This window comes from Culex quinquefasciatus, chromosome 3 (assembly GCF_015732765.1).
Source record: "Culex quinquefasciatus strain JHB chromosome 3, VPISU_Cqui_1.0_pri_paternal, whole genome shotgun sequence".
Lineage (NCBI taxonomy): Eukaryota > Metazoa > Arthropoda > Insecta > Diptera > Culicidae > Culex > Culex quinquefasciatus.
Window position 1 is genome coordinate 97,358,103 of NC_051863.1, and position 17,736 is coordinate 97,375,838.

Sequence of the window (17,736 nt, forward strand, 5' to 3'; positions counted from 1 at the left end):
ACGGGGATCCTGGAATGTGTAAGACCCAGCAGCTCAACCAAGAAAGGTAAACATTGAAGGAACGCTACTCACCTCCTTGAGGCTTTCGCAAGCCTTTAAACAACTTCAATCGTGCCGGCCGGTGTTAGGTTCGTTTCCAATGTCAATTCTAAATTCGTGTGGCTGACTCGCAGGGCAATTAATGTCAATCCAACTCGAGGTAGCTGTAAATTGAACAGAGAGCAGCACCGAAACTTGGAATTTTATCGCGTTGGAGTGCTACTCACCTATTTTAGGCTTTCGCAAAGCCTTGTATTTATATTTCAGCTGCCTCGCCAACCATGTGGTTTCCTCGACTGCAATGGCGACCCGCCTTTGTTTTCTACGAACAATGTCTGAATTGCACCAATGCAGATATTTCGCGATTTTTGCACTATTATTTTTTTATTTATATATTTTGTATTTGAACTGTTTAAGTCCAATAGTTTTCCAATTTAAAGCAACAAATTAGCGTTTGGGATCGGCCAAGATCCCGGTTGAGCCCCACGTTGTAATGAAAATTACTGGTTTAAGCACTGTTTTAGCGAGTATTCGGAGCAAATCATTAGCAAATCACACATTTTAGGAAAAACTCTTTATTGCGCGATTTCAAACAAATTTATTAGCCGATTTAATTCGTTGAGCTTCTGATAGCGATTGGCTTCACTTACCAACTAATTCCCTCTTCCCATCCTCTTCCTCACCTTCTCCCATATCCACTCCAGGGTTGTTAGCGCTCATTACAACTCATTACACTACGCTAAATGATGAAGACCGAGATAACTTATCAAAACCAATTGACGAAACCGAATTGAAATCTGCAATCTAGGGTATACAAATTTTTAATATTTTAAGCACTTTTTCATAACCCTCTGTACAAAACAATGAAATCTGAAGTCTTTTGAACAATTTTGACTATTTGTTTCATCAGTTATTCGTTTTTGAGCAGAAAAAAAGCCATTTGAAAAAAAAAAGTTTTTTTTGCTTGTTATGGACCCCCTTTTCCTATAGTGGACCCGGGTCCATAATCCGATTGTGGACCCGGGTCCACTATAGGCAAACTGTTATTTTTATACCAAATTTAAACGATTTTATTAAATTTAAAAATGTTTTTTTGATTCAAATTTTTCCATATTTATTACATAAATGGTGGACCGAAACTAAACAATACAGTTGCTTTACAGTTGCTGATAAAACCACGCACGTTTATTTAAAAAAATGTTTTGTTATTGATTTATTATTATAAAATATCATTTCAAACTACAATTATGATGCTTCAGTTAAGTACAATTAACTATAGTTTCGATAAATTTTAGATTCTTACGGCTTCAGAATTGTTGGTACTTTTAACATGAAAACAGCTATATTTATACTCATAATTGAAAAAATATGCGTTTAGGTTGATTACAACAAGCATTTATTGTATGTTTAAGACAAACTTTTGCTTAAATACAACGTTTTCTTCATTTTTGAAGGTTAAATTTACAGGGGTCCACTTTTGAAAAGTTTGGATTTTCGTTGTCCTATATTGGACCCCCCTAATTTTTGCTCGAAAATTAGCAGTTCTTCGCTTTATTTTAGTAAAGTTCCTTAAATCTAATCTAATCTAATCTAATCGAACACAAGCGCAGCCAGTCCGAAGAAAGCATCCGGGAAGAACTTATGGTTAGATTACGCCTCAAGTTCTTTCTTGTCATTATTAATGATTGCAGTACTTTCGAGGACCCCCGAAATGTATTACACTCACTAAAGCGGCCCGGCCTACTGCGTTGCATTAACCGCAAGAGACAGATTCTATGAACGGAACCCACATTTCATGGAATCATCAGGGGAAGAAGAAGAAGTGAGGACATACCGTACCAACCACTTCGAGTTATTTATAGAATATGGTGTGTAGTGTGTGTAGGGGAATCGTTGGGAAAGGGATTGTTGTATTATATATTAAATGACCTTGTGACATTATTTCACCACTACGGATTAATTCACTCAAGGGGTGTCAACCCCTCGGTGGCCGAGTGGCTAGAGCATCTGACTACCAATCCAAAGGTGTGAGTTCGAATCCCACCTGATTCCATGCGTTTTTTGATCATATTCAAAGTTCAATTATAGTCGAATAATTTCAAGGAGACCGGTCGGGAATCGAACCCGGAACCTTCCGCTTATGAGGCGGGAGCCGTAGCCATTAAGCCACGGGCCAGTCTCTTTATTTCAGTAAAGTTCCTTAAACTTACATTATTTCGACTTGCTGAAGTTAAATGATCAGTCAAAAATGATTGGATAGTTAATTCAATAATAAAATATAAATGCTGTTTTGTTGTGAAAATGCTAGTGGCCATGGCTGATTTCAGATGTCGAACTCAAAACACTTATTTTGGTGAAAAGGACGATTCAATGTCAGTCAACATTGTTTTAAATGATGCTGAACATGCCAAATAAAAGATTTGTAGACAGCAACACGCTTGAATTGTGATTTTATTGAATTTTTCATCAAAAACGAAGGGTCCACTATAGGAAAGGGGTCCACTAATGGTTAACGTACCCTACTCTGCGTCCAACAATTCGTGTCCAGGGCCAGAGCATGAGCAGCATGAGCATGAGCATGGTTGACTGCCAATGAGCTGCTACTCCGTTATTGACAGATCAGCTGAAGTTAAACAATGAATCAAAAATGATTAGTGGGAACCAACCATCCGTTCACTGTTTAACCTCTGAAGATCCCTGCTTTATTAGTCAATACCGGCGCCCTCCCAAGAAGCCTGCAGTTCAACGAAAGGGAGGAATGTTAGTCCGATAGTTGAAGTTGCAGACTCATCAAGCACACAGTTTTTCGCTATATACTTATTGATACCGCTTGAGACCGTTGAATCCATAGCATCTCCTTCAAGCATCACGTGATTAATATTTTTTTGGGTTAGTAGGATAAGGTATTGGCTTTTCGATGCCTCCCGAGCTACGATGCTATGGGGAGGACTTTCATAACAGACCCGTCGGCGAGCCTTCCGAGCAACGATGCTATGGGAAGGTCTTTCTGGTTAACACACAAAATTACTCACTCACAATTATTTCACTCCACTATTAATTATTCCAAAATGTCAGTGCGTCTTTCGATCACTATATAGAAATGGCTTTTTCACCATAAAAAATAAAACCATAATCGAAAAAAATTATACACAATTTACCCGACGCCGTGCCTTCCGATCAACGACGATATAGGAAGGGCTTTGAAAATCACAAAACAATTAATTAAGATCACAAAAAACACCAATCACTCAACGAAAATTACGCTCAAGACACAAATAATTCAGTAAGGCATGCTATTATTCGATTACCACAATCACTCACCCCAAACGAATAAAGACACAAAAGCACACCAAAAAAATTAACCTGCATAATCACGACTTCGCGTCCCCACTTCCAGCGCACCAATGATGCTATTATTCGATTACCAGCACACAAAAAAATAACCTGCATAATCACGACTTCGCGTCCCCACTTCCAACGCACCAATGATGCTATTATTCGATTACTAGCACACAAAAAAATTAACCTGCATAATCACGACTTCGCGTCCCCACTTCCAGCGCACCAATGATGCTATTATTCGATTACCAGCACACAAAAAAAATTAACCTGCATAATCACGACTTCGCGTCCCCACTTCCAGCGCACCAATGATGCTATTATTCGATTACCACAATCACTCACCCCAAACGAATAAAGACACAAAAGCACACCAAAAAATTAACCTGCATAATCACGACTTCGCGTCCCCACTTCCAGCGCACCAATGATGCTATTATTCGATTACCAGCACACAAAAAAAAATTAACCTGCATAATCACGACTTCGCGTCCCCACTTCCAGCGCACCAATGATGCTATTATTCGATTACCAGCACACAAAAAAATAACCTGCATAATCACGACTTCGCGTCCCCACTTCCAGCGCACCAATGATGCTATTATTCGATTACCAGCACACCAAAAAAATTAACCTGCTTAATCACGACTTCGCGTCCCCACTTCCAGCGCACCAATGATGCTATTATTCGATTACCACAATCACTCACCCCAAACGAATAAAGACACAAAAGCACACCAAAAAAATTAACCTGCATAATCACGACTTCGCGTCCCCACTTCCAGCGCACCATTGATGCTATTATTCGATTACCAGCACACACAAAAAAATTAACCTGCATAATCACGACTTCGCGTCCCCACTTCCAGCGCACCAATGATGCTATTATTCGATTACCAGCACACAACAAAAATTAACCTGCATAATCACGACTTCGCGTCCCCACTTCCAGCGCACCAATGATGCTATTATTCGATTACCACAATCACTCACCCCAAACGAATAAAGACACAAAAGCACACCAAAAAAATTAACCTGCATAATCACCCCACGTCCCCACTTCCAGCGCACCAATGATGCTATTATTCGATTACCACAATCACTCACCCCAAACGAATAAAGACACAAAAGCACACCAAAAAAATTAACCTGCATAATCACGACTTCGCGTCCCCACTTCCAGCGCACCAATGATGCTATTATTCGATTACCAGCACACAAAAAAAAAATAACCTGCATAATCACGACTTCGCGTCCCCACTTCCAGCGCACCAATGATGCTATTACCCAGTCACGGCGTTCTAGCAGGATTCTAGCAGAGTTCTAACAGAGCTGGATATTCTTACAGAATTCTAGCAGAAATGTTCCACCGTTCTAGCAGGATTCTGACAGAACCAGCTCTGCTAAAATATTTCGTGACTGGGTATTCGATTACCACAATCACTCACCCCAAACGAATAAAGACACAAAAGCACACCAAAAAAATTAACCTGCATAATCACGACTTCGCGTCCCCACTTCCAGCGCACCAATGATGCTATTATTCGATTACCAGCACACAAAAAAAAATTAACCTGCATAATCACGACTTCGCGTCCCCACTTCCAGCGCACCAATGATGCTATTATTCGATTACCAGCACACAAAAAAAATTAACCTGCATAATCACGACTTCGCGTCCTCACTTCCAGCGTACCAATGATGCTATTATTCGATTACCACAATCACTCACCGCAAACGAATAAAGACACAAAAGCACACCAAAAAAATTAACCTGCATAATCACGACTTCGCGTCCCCACTTCCAGCGCACCAATGATGTTATTATTCGATTACCAGCACAAAAAAAAAATAACCTGCATAATCACGACTTCGCGTCCCCACATCCAGCGCACCAATCTCCAACAATTCGTGTCCAGGGCCAGATGGCATAAATTATGATTTTTATAAAACTTTTTTTGAAATGATAAAAGATAATATGCTTAAATTATTTAACTCATACTTAAGAGAGGGCGAATATCCACCAGCGCTTTTTTCAGCGGGAATTATTACTCTAATTCCCAAAAAAGGAGACATCTACGATCTTAACAACCGGCGTCCCATAAGCATGTTAAACACGGATTACAAAATATTTCCAAAAATTTTGTGGCAAGGGTTCTGATTGCTCAAAATCAACCACTCCATTCGCGAGCACAAATCGCAGGCGATGCGATACTGCCCTGATGAATTCCTACTGTTTGTCACTTTGACACCATATTCGCTCCCGAACACTCTCTTTTCTACTCTTCTTCTCTCTCTGATCGGCTCAGTCTCCGAACGGCTCAGGCAGGCCGAACGTCACCAATCACTCTGAACTGAAAACATTTTTTCTCTGATGCGCTGCGTTATACTCATTGATTTGGGTTGCCTAAAATCAATGTTATCAATTAAATTGTACATTTATTTTGATTTCATAACATTATAGACACCATTCAAAGAAATTTCCACCAAGAAAAAATCAAATTGATGGCAAACTGAGGGCGTGAAGACAAAAATACTGCCGCGCTGGCATTTTGTGAGAATGGCTCTTCGTATGTCTTCGTATTCTCTGAGTATGTTAGTGTGTGAGTGTCGTCGAGCGACGGAGTAGGCAAATATTTTCACAATGTATTTGTTCGCTGAGTGAACAGTTCGGGCCACTCGCTGGCTGCTTGCGAGTATCATTCGCTCATGAATGCTAGCGGGTTAGAATAGGCGGCGAATGGATAGGCGATGAGTGAGTGGTTTCTGTTCATTGAACCGAAAATCAGGACCCTTGTTTTGTGGATTAGATTACAACCTCTGATGAAAAAAATTTTAGGTCCTGGTCAATCAGCATGAAATATTTTAATAAAAGCGAAACAAAGTGAACACTTTAAACGCATGTTGCTTAGTATAGATTTAGAAATAGCCTTCGATCGAGTGGATCATGATTTTTTATGGAAAATTTTGGAACAATTTGGGTTTCCAGCCAATTTTATTGATTGTTTAAAAAAGCTGCATAAAAACGGAACTTTGAAAGTTTTATTTAATGGTTTTTTCCAGGGCTGTGGAGTCGGAGTCGGAGTCGGTGGAGTCGGGTCTTTTTGGGGACCTGGAGTCGGAGTCGGAGTCGGAGTCGTCAAAACTCGAGCAGCTGGAGTCGGAGTCGGAGCCGGAGTCGGCTAAATTTTAAGAGCTGGAGTCGGAGTCGGAGTCGGAGCCGAAGATTTCTGATAACCCGGAGTCGGAGGCGGAGTTATCTTAAATTCAACAATTTTTTTTTATTGTTCAGTATTTACTATATAACAGCTATTTACAAAACTTCTTATGTTTTTCATTGTTTTTACGTCGCATGCAATGCGTCGCCATTTTTTCATTTTTTTAAAGAGATTTATCAGATGTTTTTGAAGCTTTTTTATTGTTATTGGAAAGCTCTAATTGTGTAATTTCACTATAATCACTAAATGATAACCTCTTACCCAAATATGTAGTATCATAATTAAAAAAATATATAAAAATAATTGGTTATGTAGTCAGACATATCTAATTGATTCTTGACTGCTTCCTTTTGCCTATATTTAGGCGTCATCCATAAAGTATGTCACGCTATAGGGGGGGAGGGGGGGTCTTAGCAAGTGTGACATTGCATGTTATAAGTATAGGAAAAGCGTGACAAAGGGGGGGGGGATAAATTTTGGCCGATTTTAGCGTGACGTACTTTATGGATGAAGCCTTATGTGCCCTTCCAATTCAAATTTGACCAAATTTCATCCAGTTCTTTCTAAAAAAAGAACACACACAGTCATATTTTACCCCGATAGCGAATGTCTTGGAGGTTTTAAGTTAAATAATTTTTTAGGAAAAAAAATTGCGAGGTACATAAAAAGATTACAAATAGTAATTACTGTTTTTGGAAATTGAAAAAGAGTCACTGACAGTTTAACTTTTGTAACAAATAATCAACGATGATATCAATCTCTTACTTGGAACTCAACATGCGCATTTTGTTTATAACTGAGTACAAGAAAATCAAAGTGTTGCATTTAAAATAATTGAAACTAACAAAAAATAATCATTGAATGTTGATGTTGATTTTAGGTAAACTATATTGATATCGTTGCAAATTATCGTTGAACAAATCTCAAGACTTCAGTACAAAAATGAACTAATAAAAACATGTATAGAAGAAAATGTATGATTTTAATTTATTTTTCAAATATTATTAAAAAAAGAAATCAAAATATTATCAACCCCTATGAATTTTCTCATACTGTATGTCCCACGCCAATATGACGGAAGGTGATTATCATTGCAAATCAATGTACCTTAAATAAATGAAATATTTGTGACCTAGAAAATATTTTACTTGTGGACATTTGTTTTTATTATATTTTAAGTTTTTTCATATACTTTGATGGAGGCGCAAGATCATTCACAAAGCTTCGTTTTAGGTGAAGATTCACGAAGTATCGTGCGCCTCCTTTTTAATGTATATTAATTTTTAAAATTAAAATAAATTAAAAAATTCCAGGGTAAAATATTTTCCTTGTCACAGATATTGAAAAGAACCTCTTAAGCGTCCTTTCCACGAAGAAATTGTTCAGATACATTGATTTGCAATAATAATCTCCTTCAGCCATAGCGTGATGGTACATGGACATAAAAACAAAAAAAAGCGTGATGGTACATGGACATCGAAAAAAAAAACAAAAAAAATGTTTCGTTTAAAATTGTCATTTAAAAAACAAGGTGCCTGTCACTGTGCTTCTTATACAGTATGTAAAAAAAGTATTTACACCCCTTGGGCACTATGCACATTTTGTGATGAAACATGTAAAAAAAATAAAGTTTGACAGGAACCTAGTACTACGTTTTGTTCAGAAACTCATGCCAAACATTTTACTACAAAAAGCTCATGAAAAGATGATTTCTATAAAAGTTATATAACAAATACTATAACGAAAATAAAAAGGTGCAAAAAGTTTGTACACCTTTCGAAAAATTAACATAAATAATGTTATTTGTTGACAAATCACCATAAATCCAGTCTCCCAACTCCAAATAGGCATCCTTGACTGATTAAAAGAAGAATTTGGATTGAATATAAAGTTTACTAACTACTTAGTATAAAAGTTTATATAACTCTGGAAATTCTATATAAAACTTATCTAAACCTAATTTTGCAAACTTTTAATTCAACTAAATGTCAATATATTACCATATAATTGCTAAATAAACATTTTGGAGTGGGATAACACCGTTTTGGGGGTATTTGTATCGATAGAATAGATTTTTCGTTGAAATTTCGTACCAACCCGGAATTACGTCGTAGGAAAATCCGCCGGCATCCGAACCGGTCCACGATTCACAAGTCAGCCTATGTGGAATCGGAAAGGGCATAAAATTTCCGATCTTTTGATACCCAAACATCTAGGTTTTCTTTAAAACCTACGTTTTTAAATACCTGGGCAAAAAGTAAGTTTGATCCACGAGAACAAAAATTACGAAATTCCATACATTTTTGGCAGGTTGCTCAAACGAAACCATAACAACGTTTTTGCTTAGGTATTTAAAAACGTAGGTTTTAAAGAAAACCTAGATGTTTGGGTATCAAAAGATCGGAAATTTTATGCCCTTTCCGATTCCACATAGGTTGACTTGTGAATCGTGGACCGGTTCGGATGCAGGCGGATTTTCCTACGACGTAATTCCGGGTTGGTACGAAATTCCAACGAAAAATCTATTCTATCGATAGAAATACCCCAAAACGGTGTTATACCCACTCCAAAATGATTATTTAGCAATTATATGGTAATATATTGACATTTAGTTGAATTAAAAGTTTGCAAAATTAAGTTTAGATAAGTTTTATATAGAATTTCCAGAGTTACATAAACTTTTATACTAAGTGGTTATTAAACTTTATATTCAATCCAAATTCTTTTTTTAATCAGTCAAGGATGCCTATTTGGAGTTGGGAGACTGGATTTATGGTGATTTGTCAACAAATAACATTATTTATGTTAATTTTTCGAAAGGTGTACATACTTTTTTTGCACCTTTTTTATTTTCGTAATAGTATTTGTTATATAACTTTTTATAGAAATCATCTTTTCATGAGCTTTACATGTTTCATCACAAAATGTGCATAGTGCCCCAGGGGTGTAAATACTTTTTTTACATACTGTAAATGTCAGCCTGAAAAACATCAAATTGAATTTTAATGTTCAATAGATCATTAAGGCCAGGTTTCTTTTAATTATTCATTCAAAAATAGCAATTTAATATTTAAATTTATTAGCTTTGAATACATTAATTGCAAATTTGAGGTTAAGCAAATAATTCCAAATTTATTTACAAAACTGTTCTTCTTAAAATGCCTCTAAAACTGAAGATATTTTTCGATTTCTGTTTCCATAACGTATAAAACTTGTAACCTAGAAACTTTTTTTTTCGTTTTGTGATTCGAACTTATTTTTCTTGAGAAAAACATGACGCTTAGAGAGTATTTAAATAATTTTATTTATCAATGTTTTAAAAATAATTAACTGATAATAGTTGACTAACTTTTGAAACATTAAAAAATATGTGGAGTCGGAGTCGGAGTCGGAGCCAACCATTTGTTGAAAGCTGGAGTCGGAGTCGGAGTCGGAGTCGGCTAGAGATGGTTGGCCGGAGTCGGAGTCGGAGTCGGAGCCAACCATTTGTTGAAAGCCGGAGCCGGAGCCGGAGCCGGAGTCGGAGTCGGGTAGTCTGAGAAAGCCGGAGTCGGAGTCGGAGTCTGAGTCGGAGTCGGAGTCGTTTAAAATATGACCCGACTCCGCAGCCCTGTTTTCACTGATTTTTTTCCTATCAACAGCTCAGTACGTCAAGGCTGTCCATAGGGAGATGGCATCGCTATTTTTAGACCACGTTTTCCACTTTTGCTCATCGAAACCGACTACTTTATCGACCTAATTTTGCTGGGCGAGATAGGACGCCGTCTATTTTTAGACGATGACTCAGCACTTTTACACTCTTGCACTTAAAAAAAACCAGGTGGCAGCACGATGTAACGCCACGTCCCTATTGAGTATGGCACTATTCTGTTTGTATATTGAACCACTGATACGCATGCTATATGCGTGTGTTGATGGGTGCTTGATAAGCAATTGCTTCGTCAAAGTAATTGCATATGCAGACGACATCAACATGCTCATCCGAAACGACCATGAGTTTGACACGGCCCTTGAACTAGTCAACTATTTCAGCATTTATGCTAAAATTAAGGTGAACATCGTTAAATCTCAATTCTTGAGGTTTAACAACTGTCGAGATAACATGAACGCGAGTGCACGCGATCTGCTTCGGTCCTCAAATCGGGATTATTTATTGCGTTTGTGTGTGTTTTCATCGATATTCATGTTAAATGTAGTGATTAAGTCATAGGCAATGCATTTTTGAGTGGAGTTTTAGTGGAAAAATGTATCAAATACAGAAAAAACGGATTTTTTCGAAAAAATATATTTGCTGCAAAGCTGGGCTGATGCTACGCCCTCCGGATGCAAGTCCAATGACAACTTGTTGTGCGATGTTTTTCTTCTCACAGTGGTGCGATGAAAGTGGGAAGGAGAGGCCCAGATCAAAAGTCCGTAAACCCACGATGTTTTGTAAGGCAACGATGTTTTTTGAAAATTTCGATGAACTGTATGCAGCGCGTTAGAGTAAAAGAGAAAGCATGCTTTGTATTTTCATCGAAGTTTCACTAAGCATGCTATCTCGCTCCTTCATGTTTGCGAATTTTTCGGCAGTTCTGTCAAAGTGTCAAACGAAAAAAGAACAGCGTGCGGTGCACGTTTGCTCCTGTTTGCTAAATCACGAAAGTTAGGCGCAGTTATAGGTGGAATTGGCAGGCCAACAAACACCCGGTGATTGTCGCCTTGTTGGTAGGGAGTGAATTTTAAAGGTAAATTACAGTTTGTCTTTTTTTCATTTGCTTTAAACTTCTTTTCTACTTTTTCAATTTTAGGGCAACAGTATCAGCAAGGCCAAGGAGGCAAACTGCAAGGATCAGGCCCGACGGACGGTCGCCACCGTGCAAAAGCCCTCGGATGGGATACTGTTCGGAACAAGTTCGAGGGACAGTTCCAGCTCCAAGTGCCCTCAGAGCGACTGGTGAGATGCCCCACGAGGTTCAGTTGACGAAGACCGATCCACGTACATGTCCATCACAAGCGGTCCAACGCATTTCCTCCGCAAAACTACAGACATTAAAATCGCCGACTCCGGTGGCGTCCCTCTATAGCAGGCTTGGGTCCTCAACAGCAGCGAGCTCCGTGCGCTGATGCCACCGTTCATGTTTCGTGGCAGCGGAGGCGCAGGTGGAAGTTCCGAATCGCCTCCGCCGAACGGTCCACCTTTGTCGGGACCGATGAACGACGACCGGGACAATCGTGGAATGCGAAACAACATTGTGGGCGGAGGCGGATACAAAACTAACTATGCTACCGAGCTTCGTCTCGGGCGGTGCATATCATCATCAATTTTATGGACCAAACTGCCGACGCAGTCGGGCGGTAAATATCGTGAATCGTACGGAGGAGGTGGCGGTCGCTGACATCGCGAACAAACGCAACCTTCAAGGTTGGCCACTTACAGCAGCGAGACCAGCACTGATATCACGACGAACACCGGCAGGACTCTTCGTCGGTGGCGGCTCCGTTCGACCGGAGGTTGCCGTTTAGCGGCCCACCATCGACCATCAGTCAACGGCCACCTGCCTCGCAACAAAATGGCCACGCCGGCGTCGGAGGTCGTGGACTTGATGCCTAGACCAAAGAACGTCTCAAGTTGCGTCGGGAGGAATCATCCAGTGGGCCAGCAGCAGCGTCGGGAAATGGATCGTGGCGATTGGTATGGTTGTAACCGCGGTGACATGGTCCCACGGGAGATTAATTAGAATTGAATTATAAGTGGAAAAATGATTGCATTTAATCAACAGGTCGTCTTTGAACCGGCGAGGTACACAGGCAAGGCAACTCCTACCTAAGCTAGCGCTGGAAATAAGTTATTAGCTGAGCAACGTAAGTTTGGTGAAGCGGATCGAGTACAAACAAACCGAAAAACTCAGCCGCTTCAAGTGCACAAATTTCACCAACGATGGTCACCAGCTATATTTCCCCTCCATACAAAACAGGAAACCAACAATAACCTCACGTATTCGGAGGCGAAACTGACCCACCTGGGCAAACAAACGCTGACCAAGGAGCACAAATCGTCGGATGCGAACAGAAATCTCCGACTCACCGAATCTACCGTGCACGGTGGAATCCTTGGTCGAGCAGGTCGTGGAGGAACCAGAGACCAGGTTCAGCTAGTCGAAGAAGGAGAATGAGCTGGAGCAGAATGGCACCAGGACGTAAGGACGTCGAAGTGGTCAAGTTGGAAGAGGAGGTGGACGACGGTTTGGAACGCCTTGTCCGGCAAGAACTGGTAAATTCAAAGATCTTTTATAATATGATCACATACCCGACTAAAGATTACTCCAATCCAAGCTCCAACCTAAAAAGAACCGGAACGCCGGCTTCCAGAAAGAACCAGCCTCACCATCAGAAGCGCAAAATTTCGTGCCGTTCAACACACCTGCCGCCGTTCCAGACACTCATTGATGCACAACTCGACAGCTCGGAGAAGGAGGAGAACCACAATGGCATGGATAAGGTACTTAGAAGGAAAAAAAATATTGTAAAACTCCACAAAATTGTTTTTTTTTTCTTTCCACTCTTTCCAGAACCGAACCGGACGCCATGATGCTGGTCTAAAACGTTACGACAATGGTCTGTCCTCACCGGGACCACCTCGCATTTGACGCAGGAGCAATCTGCGGAAGTGGAGAATTTGGCTACTGTCAATCGCTTCGAAAGCAATCCCAGCCGGCTACAACAAGGTGGTCATGTTCCGGTCGGGGGAATCAGCCACGCCTAAGCCAGTCTACCTCAAGGCCATTCTCCCAGTGCTGCCCACCGAACAGCAGGAACTGGCCTAGCAGGCAGCAAAATGGATTAAGCAACTGATAAGCAAGTGGAACAAGTCCTTCAAGCCGACGAGTCGCGAGGATATGGCTGCACCCACCACCTGCTGAACCGATCCCGCCGGCAGAGTCCCCCGAAACTACCCAGCTGGATGATTCCGGTTCCGGAAAACGTTCATGAAATCAGTGGCAAACGCGACTGTGGTACTGCCAACGGAAGGTGGTCACGGAGCAGCCGGCGGTAGCGTTACCGGTTTAAGGAGCACAGGTAATTAAGTAATTTTTGAAATGTTCCAACCCTCAACAACTTTCCGCTTTTCTAGTCGAGAGCAGAATCATTTGAAGCACCAATTGGACATAAAACGACAGCTCTACTGAAACCTGGTGGACCAGACGTTTCAACGCCACCAAGAACAACCTCCGAGAGCGACCAACATCGTTAGGCCACGCGGGGTCTAGATGGCCGCGCACGAAAAACTTTTCAAGAAGATGCCCAGCGACGTAGATCGATTTACCAGGGCACTTCCATCGGGCCCGGAACACCAAAGAAGGCGATAACAGCAAACGCCAAAACTAATCTTGAAACGGAACAGTCGTTGCGTGCCGCTTCGGAAGCTGCCCAGATAGGTAGTCCGCGGCTTCGTGCAAAACATTTTCGTGAGGTCTCGGACAGTGCGTCAGCGCGCAATAATCCGAACGTTCCGACCTGGCTCGCCAGTTCCGAGAGAACACTTTCGATGAGTCAGGAAACATCACAAAGCTAAATGCATCCGTCGAGATTTGCAAGTCGGTGTCCGGAAACGTCCAGAATCTGCAGAAGGGCCTTCGAAGCTGGCCAACAATGTGAAGGAAGTGCGCGTGAATATGACTAAGGCCTGGGACGGTGGACCGCCGGAAGGTGGCTTGCTGTCGCATCTGCACTCTATTCCAAGTTTGGACGTCAACAATTTACTCATTCCGGTGTAGAAGCGTTCCAGAAAGTTCAACCTCCGCATCGTCCAGTTCATGTCCGTCTGGTGGTCAATATGGTGCTGCTGCTGAGCGGTTGCCCCGATACCGGCGAAACGAACCCACTCCGATGCGGTGAACTAAAGCGGGCCAGCAGCCTCGTCGGGAAATTGATCGTAGCGACCGGGATGATGGTGACAGCGATATGGTCCCCGGGAGATCATGAAGCGTCACATTAACTCCGAGGAGGACGATCGCTTCAGCAGCCGCGCCCGGAGTCATCCATCAAGATGGGCGGCTACGGTGACCGTAAACGCCGCAGTTGAATCAATGCGTTTGGACGTGCTTATTTCCGGTACTTCAGGGCTGTGGATTCAAAGCAGGAGTCGGATCTTTTTGGCCTTGCAACTGTACCACTTGGAGCTGGCCCAGGAGCAGATGGCAGCGAAACCAGTGCAGCGGGAGCTTAGGTAAAACAACCTTTCTTCACATTTCTCAACCCGAACTAATTTTTCCTTCTTCCAGGTCAATTTTTTTAATCTCCAGAAAGTGGGTTCTGTGCATCGACCAGGACGTTGGCCCGGGAATGAAAAAAGGTTACGCGCTGAATTTTCGACGACCCCGCAGGATGTCAACAGATGATCAAAAAGCTGAGGAACCATTTGAGGCGTGCCGCCTTGTTGACAGGAGAAAGTAGAAGCTGCCTTGTTATAAACTTCCGTTACGCCAAAAGCAGCACCGGCCGGCGAAATGCTACGTGGAGTCATGAAGAACAAAAACATAACCCTACTCAAGATGCGTATGTACATCGAGAAACCCTATTTTTTATATTTCTTCTGGCACTCCACCTCCGGTAGTTTCTTACGGTGGAAATCAACCGGTAAACCTGCAGCGATGGATCAACTAGGCCAACGACACCGTCTACGATAGTCGAAGAGCGGTGCGACGGCAGGATAAACCTCGTGGATAGCAACGTAAACCCTTCAGCATTCTCAAGACGGAAAATCAAGAACCATCCAGTACAGTTATGTGCCAAAAAATGACCCGGAGTCCCGACCAGCCACACCTTTCATTAGGCACACGAAGATGACTCCAACCACAGAAGAATCGGAATCAAAAAGAACCAGCCAGACAATTCCGTGCCGCTCAACGAACCTGCCGTCGTTCCAGACACTCCTCTATGCACAACTCCCCGGCTCGGAGAAGGAAGAGAACCACAATGGCATGGATAAGGTACTTAGCAGGAAAATAAATATTGTATAATTCGTCCTCAATTTTTTTTTCTTTCCACTCTTTCCAGAACCAGAACCGAGCCGGACTTCAACTCAGACGCCACGATGCTGGTCTGAAACGTTGCCGCCCGTCCTCACCAGGACCACCTCGCAATAGGCGCAGGAGCGGTCTACGGAAGGGGAATCAAAGTAATCATCAATTCAAGGAGGACGAACACGACGGAACGCTCGAGCGGTCACTGGCAGGATTTACCGCGATAAGATGGACGAATACTCTATTTCTGCAACGTCCTCGAGCTGTGGCAGCTAATCGGCCAACCGCCAACGCCAGCGCCACAAATCGGTGGGGGAACTCCAGAAGCAGCAGCTTTTGCAGCGCTCCAAGCTCGGCGGGACCCAGTTCTTCGCCAACAAAACCCAACAACAGCAACAACTCGGACCAGGCGGCAACGGCATTAAACCTTGGCCAAGAAGACTAACAAGAAGCAGAATCACGCGGGAACGCCGTCCGCAACCGGCACGCGGCCATGGCACTGCAAGCGCTCTCGGATTGATGCCGCCCGAAACCTGCTCGAAGAACGGCTGCGGCTTAGCAAGTTCCTTCCGAAGCGACGGGTTGGAGACGCGTTTTGGTTTAGAGCAAACAGAACTTTTGCACGATCCTTGAAATCCACTCCCCCGCAAGCTCATTCTGGAACTGCCACACCGGACGACCACGTTCTTGCACCGCCATGCAAGTTCCCTCGGAACGACCGGTACACGAACTCTCCCAGGTCCAGATCAACCGGAACCTGTCCCGCTATACCCAAAGCCCTTCCTCGAAGACCGTCCTACCGAGGAACTCGTGTTGAAACAGACCAACTAAACTAATTGCATGTAACTTCAAAAATAAACATATTTAAACTTGAAAATATCTGTTTTAATCAAAACAAATCCAATGACAGATGACAGAAAAAGAAGAAGAAGAGAACAAAAAAGAGGTTGATGCGCGTCCGATTTTTCACCATTACGTCGTTCTTACATCGCCCCTGCACGTAGGCCTCTTGCGATGTTCGAACAACCTTGACAGGTTGACGTTTCGGGTGCAAAATACCTTGATTCGGGTCTGATGCGTGTCTCAAAATCAGACCCGCATCGGCCCCTGTAGGTCTGATCGTCGTTCTTACGATCAGACCCGATCGGCCCCGTATTTCTTACTGGGGGGCTGCATTTTGCCAATTTGAAAATAGTGCGTGAAAGAAAAGGAATCTTGTCGAGCGCTCTCAGTGTAGGAAAGAGATAGCGCAAAAAGAATTGTGAAAAAGTGGCAGGAAAAAAATGTAACGAGGACTGCAAGAAGAGCATAAAGGCAAAGAAAAAACAAGTTAGCTGCAGGAGATGTGCTCCAGATTCTGGGAGACGCATAATTCCGCATGCAGCATTTTCAGCCCAGCTAAGTCAACAGATGGTTGAACCAGAGAATCCGGTGGGAGCTTTCCTGTTATTTACCTAAACTTTGTGTTCCATTCTTTTTCATAAAATTTGAAATGAGTGTTTTATTCATCGCACTCGGTTTGATTTGTTTTGGTGACTTTCGGTTGCACGGATGAGAGAGATATGAGAGAAGGACAAAACATCCAAACGTCAGCTTAAGCTGTGTTGCCTTATGTGTGTTTTGGCAGACTTTTAGACATAGTCAATACAGATAAAACAATCAAGCAGTTTGAAAAATTCTCAAAAATAACAAAAATTGCTTTTGTTCTACTGCTGTACCTTTGCAAGGAATATTTAAAGAAAAAAGTAATATCTAGTTTAGTGTTTGCCAAATTTTGTGAGAAAAATGAAAAAAAAAAAGAAATTTGAACTCTATTTGGATCTTGATAGCTTGTTAGACTATGGATTATCATTGGAGCGTTCTTTTATTACGCAACGCAGTTGAGGAGAGGGGAAGTCGAAAGCTGTGTTACGCTACAGGTTTTTCTTTTTTTTTAATTTGTATGGATATTTGGTTATGGGGGAAACAATTTGCGTTAAGTAATAAAATCATGCTCTCTCAAAGTATATTGCTCTGGTTTTTTTCTCTCTCTCTCTCTCTATCTCTCTTTCTTTAGTAAGTCATCAAAACTTTTCTAAGTGGCAGAGCTAGTGATATCTGAATATAAATGTTTGAATCTTTATTAAATCGATAGT

At 41.9% G+C, this 17,736-nt stretch overlaps 1 protein-coding gene across 1 annotated transcript; it reads left to right on the forward strand.

Moving 5' to 3' along the window:
- Window positions 1–10,234: 10,234 nt before the first annotated feature.
- On the forward strand, window positions 10,235–16,478 carry LOC119770499. Its single transcript, XM_038265496.1, has 4 exons — window positions 10,235–13,655; window positions 13,711–14,805; window positions 14,861–15,568; window positions 15,636–16,478. The coding sequence occupies exons 3-4, from the start codon at window positions 15,422–15,424 to the stop codon at window positions 16,044–16,046; spliced, it is 558 nt and encodes a 185-aa protein (XP_038121424.1). The 5' UTR covers window positions 10,235–13,655; window positions 13,711–14,805; window positions 14,861–15,421; the 3' UTR covers window positions 16,047–16,478.
- The last annotated feature ends 1,258 nt before the right edge of the window (window positions 16,479–17,736 follow it).

Coding starts and splice junctions, on each gene's coding strand:
- LOC119770499 (XM_038265496.1), top strand. CDS start 15,422: ATGACTCCAACCACAGAAGAATCGGAATCAAAAAGAACCAGCCAGACA. Junction 15,569..15,635: donor ACCACAATGGCATGGATAAG/GTACTTAGCAGG, acceptor CACTCTTTCCAG/AACCAGAACCGAGCCGGACT.